Source organism: Macaca nemestrina, chromosome 13 (genome assembly GCF_043159975.1).
Source record: "Macaca nemestrina isolate mMacNem1 chromosome 13, mMacNem.hap1, whole genome shotgun sequence".
NCBI classification, from domain to species: domain Eukaryota; kingdom Metazoa; phylum Chordata; class Mammalia; order Primates; family Cercopithecidae; genus Macaca; species Macaca nemestrina.
Genome location: NC_092137.1, coordinates 9,539,730 through 9,548,802, shown reverse-complemented (window position 1 = coordinate 9,548,802; position 9,073 = coordinate 9,539,730). Strand labels below are relative to the sequence as shown.

General features: G+C 47.9%; 1 protein-coding gene across 8 annotated transcripts in view; it reads right to left on the bottom strand.

The window, feature by feature from the left end:
- Positions 1 to 135: 135 nt before the first annotated feature.
- The window catches only part of LOC105486513 (ArfGAP with SH3 domain, ankyrin repeat and PH domain 2), a 201,205-nt gene continuing 192,267 nt past the window's right edge, over positions 136 to 9,073 (bottom strand). For all 8 annotated transcript variants that reach the window (XM_011749414.2, XM_011749417.2, XM_011749412.3 and 5 more), the window contains 4 exons: positions 6,030 to 6,079; positions 5,252 to 5,340; positions 4,687 to 4,809; positions 136 to 2,573 (listed from right to left, as the gene is read on the bottom strand). In XM_011749414.2, coding sequence (XP_011747716.1) covers positions 2,499 to 2,573; positions 4,687 to 4,809; positions 5,252 to 5,340; positions 6,030 to 6,079 — 337 coding nt within the window. In that variant the 3' untranslated portion in view covers positions 136 to 2,498. The remainder of the gene's footprint in view (positions 2,574 to 4,686; positions 4,810 to 5,251; positions 5,341 to 6,029; positions 6,080 to 9,073) is intronic.

Genomic DNA, 9,073 nt, shown 5'->3' with positions numbered 1-9,073 from the left:
ACCTTAAAGGATTACCGCTCATGCTAAAAGTAGTATGTGAAGGATCTCATGTACAGTATGATAGTGTACTTTTTTTTTAAAGGACTGTCAATATATAAAACTTTAAAGATTAAAAACATTAAAAATAAAACCATGTCCATTTAAAAGTATTTTATTTTTTTCCAGTCAAATGACTAGTTAACAAGAAGAGTAAACTTATTAAACATGCTCTAGTTATAAATCACTGCATTAAGGACAATGAAAATAATCAATTTTGGTTATACAGTATATACAGTTGTGCTGCAACCAAAGTAATCAGGTGAATGAACTGAATATCATACATCTCAAAATAGCTTCCTAAGCTGCATATTATGTTATCCACCCCTTAACAGATCACACAGTAACTCTTAGTCTGTGTACCTATTCTGAGCCATCATCCCAGATCTGATGGAGAATGGCATGCAAAATGCCAGAATCCTGCAGCTGCAGTATGTGAAACATAAACTTTAAATATAAATAGATATCTACAATGTTTTTCTTTCTCTCAGTTGCTTTTTTAATTTGCAAAGAGCAAATAACTAAGAAAGGATATTAGCAGGGACGTTAATATAATTTCTCCTCTGTTAAGAGTACTATTAGTTACTGCACAATAGCACCAAATTGTAGACTGGAAAAATATTTCCTAGATATTTATGTACCAGTGAACCTGATAGATTAGTTTGGGACTGGAGTTTCAACTTTATTCCTTATATAGCTGGCACCAGGTGGTCAAAGGCTGACTATAAAATACAGATGGAGGAGGATTGTTAAAATAGACATAAGTGCACTGTGCAAAATACATCTGTTTACTTAAATCTATGAGAAAATTAAATGAAGGGTTCAAACAGAAATTAACAATTAGTGAAAACAGATGTAGTGCTTTAAAAAAAAACAAAACAAAAACAAAAACAAAAAAACTACAGATCTAACACATTTTTACCCAGAACTTTGAAAGGCAAAAAGCGATTGCTATACATCATAAAACATTCCAGTTTGTTCTGTCTTCCTTTATAACAGCAAAAAACGTACAATGCCCAAAAAAAAAACAAAAAACCAAAACTCTACACATAGAGTCTTGCATAATAAAGACAAGCTGCTTCAATCAAATGTACCATCACAACAAATGCAGCAACAGCACTGCTGCCCCACTTTCCAAGCCTACACTCAATTTATTCCTTTACTTGTGTTAAAAGTCCAAGTGGGCATCACAGGCCTCTTTATTCTCAGCCAAAATGTCCAATATTCCTACTATGAATCTTACCCTCACAATTACTAAATAGAGGTATGACAGTCAAGTTCATTAAACTAATGAGTTTTGGTTTTATAATATACAACCTAATCCCCCCTACTACCACCCCAAGTAGCTTAAGAATGATATGATGGCCTTAAATAGTAAAAACTGGGATGTTTGGGAGTATTTTTTTATCTGGGGCCTATATATTTCTGATTATGTTCTTGATTATAAACACATGGACAGATTCGATTTCAAGACAGTGTGACTACCATTCCTGTTGGAGTATTATATAAATACAAGACACTAAACTGAGTAAACATTCTCATGGGCTAGAAGGGAAGGCAGTGGTACACTCAGCAGGAAACAGCAAGTGATGGGTTAATACAGCGTGGTCTGCGCCACAGAATTCTACTGGGTACAGTTGCTTTCTGTGTGATTCAGCAAGTTCAAGAAGGTAAATTCCGAAACATCTAAAGCATATAAACTAATTTAAAAGAACTGTTTTGCAATCCATCATCCTTAGTTTTTAACCAAATTCAGGAAATGCAGTTTTATATAACCTGGAACGGAACGAACTGTAGTTACCCTACGTTGTCATAAACCATCAGTAGTTTTGTTAAGTATGATTGTTCACAACAGGTTATACACACATGCAGAATATAGTGACAGCTGCAACCTCACAAATTAGGGCTAGAAAGTACAATGCTAATGTGTAAATTTCCAAGTTGTTTTTTAAACACTGGGTGGATTTCAAAGTAATACGTGTCTTTAAAGGTGAACTGATGGCATTTTATTGAGAAAGTCCAGAGCCGGGCTATGGACTTCTGAAGCAGCAGTTGACTGGCCATCTAAAATAATAATTGTGCTAAAGATCACCACTCCAGAATTGGGCCAAGGAATGCAGGAAGAGTTTATTTCCAATACAATCAATGCAAACATTTTTAGGTTTAGCAAATTCCGTAGAGGCAGGATCTTGATTATGTATAATAGTTAAAATAACTTTTCAGTTCACCTGTTGGGAAATTCAGTTTTGCCTAATAAATGCATAGCAATGTTTCGTGAAAACCACAAATTATAAAAACAATTACTGATATGTAAAAATTGCCTCAGTTTTTAAAACAGAGCAGTGGCATTAGAGAACATGGGCTACCGTACAAACAGTTCATGAAACTGGTTATCTGGCAAGAGTTTTGGTACCAACAACAAAACAGGAACATAACTGTTAATGCTTTTGTTCAGTAGCAATTCAGTCAGAGATAAAGTGCACAAATGACACTGGGAATGCGCCTTTGCGACCAGGATCTCCATCAATGTGGCCAATCTGAAACGGAACAAAGTGTAGGTTGCTATTAAAATTCCAAATGTTGGTGGAAACTTTGAAGGGCATTACACAGAGCATTTGGTGAAAAAAAGCACGATTGGTTCAGAAGACTCTCTTCCGACAAGAAATTACTTGGGTAAAACATCCAAACGATTTTTGTCCTTTTTCCCTCACCACATTTCAAATAGTGCAGGCCTCTCCTGTGGAAGGAGCTCTTCCCAGCCGTGCCTCAGACATTCACTCGCGGGGATGGCCACCCCCACCTGTTCCTGGGAGGCACACAGGTCAGCTCTCTGATCACTACTCTCCGCTGGCCTTTTTTGAATGAATGAATGAATGAAGCCGAGTGTCACAAGTCTGTGAGCTGCAAAGTCACCGAAAGTGGCAAAGGTATAAGTTGGCCCCATTTCACTGAGTCAAGCGCTTGTGTAAGGCTTCACTCTATCCACTTACGTTCGCTCTTGGGTAAATTATATCCAAGTATGATCTCAAGAGTGTAAATGATGTAGGCAAATAAAAGGCTAAAAACAGGCAAAATATGAACGGTGGGCTTTTTGCAGAGTGGTGGGGGGTTGCTGTGGCTATGGGCAACTTCTGTTTTCTGCTTTATGCCTCTATTTTCCAGTTTTGGAAATGAGCAGGTATTTTCCACATGGCTAAGCCTGTGGTCAGGCTGGCGCCCTGTCCGGATGGTGGGTTGTAGGCAACTGTGGGAGCTGGCTGGCAGGGCTGGCTCTGTGGTGCAGGTGGGTCTAGTGGGTGTGTGGATGGGACGGGGCAAGTTCGGGTCCTCACGTGCTCTATGCAGCCAAGCTGAGCACTCTCCTCACCAGAGCCCAGGTGCTGTGGCCCTCTCTGTGCCTGTGCTATAGTGAGGCTGATGGTGGGAACTCTGGATCCACACTTTATTTATTTATTTATTTAGAGATGGAGTCTGGCTCTGTCACCCAGGCTGTAGTGCAGTGGCATGATCTCGGCTCACTGCAACCTCCCCACTGTGGGTTCAAATGAGTCTCCTTCTTCAGCCTCCTGAGTAGCTGGGATTACAGGTGCCTGCTACCATGCCCAGCTAATTTTTTGTATTTTTAGTAGAGAACCATGTTGGCCAGGTTGGTCTCGGACTCCTGACCTCAAGTGTTCCGCCTGCCTCGGCCTCCCAAAGTGCTGGGATTATGGGGGTGAGCCACCGCACCCAGCCCACAGACACTTTTAATCCATTAAGGGCAAACGAGGCCACAGGAAAGGCCGGTGAACCCAGCCCTGCCAAATGAAGGCAGTGCTGCCTGACCCTGAGAGCTCACAGCGCCTCTGGAGGCTGAAGACGTGCAGTTTAAACACTAGTGGGAGCTCTGCAAGGGACAGCGACTAAAGACAGTGTCCAAACTCCTTGCACTTGACAAAGCAGTTCCCCTAAATCCTGTGGAGTTCCCAGCTGAACTGTCCGCTCTGAGCTCAGAGGCGGAGCCATGCCACTTGCATCTGCTGTGTGGTGGGCTCAGCCTGGGGCCGTCTGCCTGCACCCCATTCAAGCCGGTTCGTCCACTGCCCTCACTGTATACAGCTGCCGCTTAGTGGGTACTCACCGGATCATCTGCGCCAGACTGTGCGTGTGACCCCCTTTCACAGATGATCCCACTAACGCTTAAAGATAAAAGCAACCAGCCCCAAGCCACCGGCCCATGAGTGGCCAAGTCTGAATTCTTAGGTGGCCGGCGCTCATCTTGTTCCCATACCCCGCTGGACGCCTGGGCGGCCACAGCTCATTTCAGGACCAGACTCACGCCTGGGGCTCTGTGCTCTAGGTCAGCTCCTTCCAGACACCTGATCCCACGAATCCAGCAATGGGGGGTGATGGCCTAGAAACTCAAGGCCTCAAAATGACGGAGTCTCACTTCAGGCCCTCATGGGTGCTCTGGAAACTGCACCCTAACAGGGGAAGCAGCCACCCTGGGGAATAATCAGGCCTGCTCAGAAGTGGGTGTCCATGGAGGAAGCAATTCCTGAGGATGCTAAGGGGCAGAGGCACCAGGAACCATGTCTGGACTGTTCAGGCTGAGAAAATCTCACCTGCGAGCCAGCCCCCAGGAACCTCCCGGGCCCACCCCTGACTCACCCACCACTCCTGGTCCTCCTCCCCGTCCACGATGATCACATCCCCCTCGGAGAAGGTTAGCTCATCGGGGTTGTCGGCCACACAGTTATAGAGCGCTTTCACCCGCTTAGGCTTCAACTTGGTCTGTGTCAGGAGAGGGAACAAAGGTTAGCGTGGCTGCAGCCCTCAGCTCTCAGGGCAGAGCTCAAGCACCCTGCCTCCCCCGGTCTCAGGAGCCCCGTACCTAGGCCTGAGAAGCCCGCAGATGCCAAGGTGGGGCAGGTCAGTGCAGCTCAGGAGCCAGGGAGAGAAAAGGGAAGAGCTCCCCACCAAGCAGAGAGAAGGGGCCAAGGGCTGGGAAACAAAGCGGCCGGGGCAGGGCACTCTGAGTGAGCCCGTCCTGGAGCTGCGATGGGAGGGCCAAACCCACTGGTTGCCAAGATCCAAGCAATCAGGTACCAAGAAGACCCCTGTCCAGCCCCCAACCAAGGGAAGAGTGGAAGGCTTGCTTCCCCTGAGCCCTTGTGAAACCGCCTGCACCCTCCTGGCGAGAGCAGAGGGGCAGGAAAGGGGGCTTGTCACTTACTGCCTGCGACTTCCTAGGCATGGGTGCGGGGGGCTGCAGGACCATAGCATTGGACAGAGGACCCAGAGCTTCTGTTGCAGAAAGATCCACTGTAGGGCAAAAATGAAGCAACTTAAGACATCCCATCAGTCATAACCATGAGATGTAAGCAATGGACAAGCCACAGGGTGTGTCTGAAAGCAGGTTTCCCCCCAGGTGTTCCCATCTGTTGAGGGAAAAGGGAACCTTCTGATTTGGATGCAGCCCTTGCAGAGCTCGTGTGGCAGCCAAGTGTCCCCCAGTGAGCCTGCCCTGTCAGCAGGAGGGGACAAGGTGAGGGGCCCCAGGACTGAGCTGCTCAGGAGCAGGGGTCTCAAAGGCCGAGGGAGTGGGGAGGATGGCAGAAGGGAAGGAGGGAAGAAGGCAGGAGGGAGGAGAAAGGCAGGGAAAAGGGGGAGAGGAGGGGAGGGGTGGAGGAAGGCAGGTGGCGGAGGAAGAGGGCATGAGACTATGTGGGAGAGGAGGAGAAGGAAGCAGGCAAGGAAGGCAGGAGTGGGGAGGAAGGCAGGAGTCGGGGGGGAGGAAGGCAGAAGTCCGGGAGGAGGGCAGGAAGGCAGGAGTCGGGGAGGAGGGCAGGAGAGGAGGAGGGGAAGGGGGGAAGGGGGCAGGGGGGCAGGAGGGCTGTGGGAGGGGAGACAGCTGGGCCCTCCCTCAGGCCTGACCACCTGGCAGGGAATGTCCACCACATTGCCCCCATGGACCAAGCAGAAACAAACTCAGTCCCAAATTAAATAATTACCAGGTACTCTTGGTTGGCCTTTGTTGGTCAGCGGGGTGGACTTGTCAGCCCTACAAAGACAGAGAAAAAGTAGATTTACTGCTACCTGAGGGTACCTGCCCCTTTCTCATCCCCTTTTATCAGAGAACCTTCTGAGTTCAAGCTGAAAGTGTGTGAGGTGATTTCCTCCACAGTCACTCAGCTCTCTTTTTTATGGGAAAAGGAAGAATGAGAGGCCCTAAGAAAGTGCTAGATCCAACATTTCTGATTCTAAAACCAGGGCTTTTCTCGAGCACTCTGTCCACGTGAGCCTGCTGATGGCCAGGGTCTGAAGCAGTGCTGGGCACCGGCCCCACCCTGAGTCTGCTCAGCCCCTTCCCTGCCTTGGTCCCATCACACGAAAGGGCGGGGCTGAACCTTAACCTCAGGCCCAGATGGCTCTGCCAGGATGGGTCCGATCACCCTGAGTCAGTGCTGTCCATGCCTCTGTGGTCCCTGCTTCTGGGAACCAATGTGGCTGACCATGGGCTCAGGCCCCATCCATGAGCCTCTGGGCCAGCATGCCCCAAAGCCACAAGGTGGAAACGCACATGTGAGGATGTGGTTCTCAGGGCTGGCAGACAGGGGTCCCTCAGTTTGAACCTGCCACTTGGCAGCTCTGGATAAATGGGTTCTGGAGAGTCAGCATTTTCATCTGCAAAAGCTGTGACACAAGATCCGCCAACTCCAGAGCTAAGGAGCAGTGCCATCAGTGAGGACCTCTGGCTTCAGTTCCCCCGTGGATCTCCCGGACCTCGCATAAAGCCAGGCACAGGACGGGGGCTGAGAACCAGAAGAGGAAGACCAGGGAGGAAGGGAAGGCAAAGATGGGATTCTTTCCACTGTACGCTCCCGTCCGTCGACACTCCCTTTGCTGCTCGGAATGAACCCTGTCTGGCCTCGATGCTTACAGTCCCAGAATGAAGGGAGAGAAAACATCACGTGGGTTTTGCTCATACTTTGAAGGAACTGAAAAGGAACTTTGTTTTATTCCATAAAGACCCCTCCCATTTGACCAGTCTGGCCATTTGTTTTCCATCAATGTCTCTGGGTGTAAATGTCTCTGCAGACATCATTACACTGACCAGGCTGACCCCCTCGCCTGCAGTCATCCCTAACTACGGAACACTCGCAGGCCTGATCCTCTGAGACAGTGGTCAGCAGACTTTCTTTAAAGAGGTAGCTAGTAAACTTTTTAGGCTTTGTGATTTTTTTTTTTTTTTGAGATGGAGTCTCACACTGTCTCCCGGGTTAGAGTGCAGTGGCATAATCTTGGCTCACTGCAACCTCTGCCACCCGGGTTCAAGCAATTCTCCTGCCTCAGCCTCCCGAGTAGCTGGAATTACAGGTGTGCACCACCACACACAGCTAATTTTTTGTATTTTCAGTAGAGATGTGGTTTCACCATGTTGGCCAGGCTGGTCTCAAACTCCTGACCTCAGGTGATTCACCCACCTCGGCCTCCTAAAGTGCTGGGATTACAGGCGTAAGCCACTGCACCCGGACTTTGTGTTTGTTTTTTGAGTCAGGGTCCTGCCCTATTACCCAAGCTCGAGTGCAGTGAGGCAGTCAGCTCACTGCAGCCTCGAACTCCTAGGGTCAAGTGATCCTCCCCCTTCAGCCTCCTGAGTAGTTGAGACTATAGGTGCACGCCACCATGCTTGGCTAACTTTCAAAATTTTTTGTAAAGACATGGTCTCACTATGTTTTCCAGGCTGGTCTCGAACTCCTAGCCTCAAGCAATCCTCCTGCTTCGGCCTCCCAAAGCTCTGGGATTACAGGTGTGAGCCACTGCACCCAGCTGGCTTTGTGGATTCTAGCATCTCTGCTCCAATTATTCAGCTCTGCCACTGCGGCGTGAAAGCAGCCCCAGACTGCAGAAACAAACAGGTGTGGCTAATGGTCCAATAATATTTTATGAGCGCTGAAGTGAATCTCACGCAGTTTTCATGCGCCATAAAATATCCTTTTGATTTTTTTTCCAACCAATTACAAATACAAAAGTCATTCTTAGTTCTTAGTTCACGGGCCCTAAAACACAGGCGGCAGGCTGGATTTGGCCTGTGAGCCATAGTTTGCTGACTCCTACCCTAAGAGAAGAGGTGTGAAAATTCACATTTATACCAGAGACAAAATGACCGGCGGTGGGGAAGGGATAGTATCCTTTACAAAGAGGATGCACCAGTGTATTCCTTTAGAGTAAGAACTCCACTGGGCACTGGCGACATGATTCTGTCCATCCTTATCTGTCCTGGGTAGCTCTAACCTCACTTGCCCTGCTTCCCTTTTTCCTACCAGTCAGATCTGAAACCAGGTAGAATCATGTTTGAGAGGAAACCTGTCCAGCTTCTCCCAGCTAGAACACTTCTGAGAACCAGGAACCTGCACCTCACAGCTGACATCCACAGTTCTGAGTCCCAATAACTGCTGGGAGCTGACGGCTCGTTAGCCAGAACTTCAACACATGATTTGTTCTCTTGAAAAGCAGCAGCTTGGAAAGTGCAAATCACAGGGCGTCTTAAGGCAGAAGAGAGCCCAGAAGCCAAGGGAAGCATGACCTGTGGCCACTTTGGTGTAGAGGCAGAAATAATTAGCACTGGAAAGCCCATTTATTACAGCATAATTCAGTAGCTGTTTAAGACTAGGAAGGCACAGATATGCATATTATATTTTATTTTTTTGAGATGGAGTCTGGTTCTGTTGCTCAGGCTGGAGAGCAGTGGTGCAGTCTCAGCTCACTGCAACCTCCACCTCCTGGGTTCAAGTGATTATCCTGCCTCAGCCTCCCGAGTAGCTGGGATTACAGGTGTGCACCACCATGCCCAGCTAAGTTTTATATTTTTAGTAGAGATGGGGTTTTGCCATCAACTCCCGGCTTCAAGTGATCCACCCATCTTGGCCTCCCAAAATGCTGGGATTGCAGGTATGAGCCGCCACGCCCAGCCCTGCATGTTATATTTTAAAAAGTTATCTTGCAAAGTAGCATTTAAAAAGTTTTGGGAGTCTTCTGGTTAAAATGGCAGATT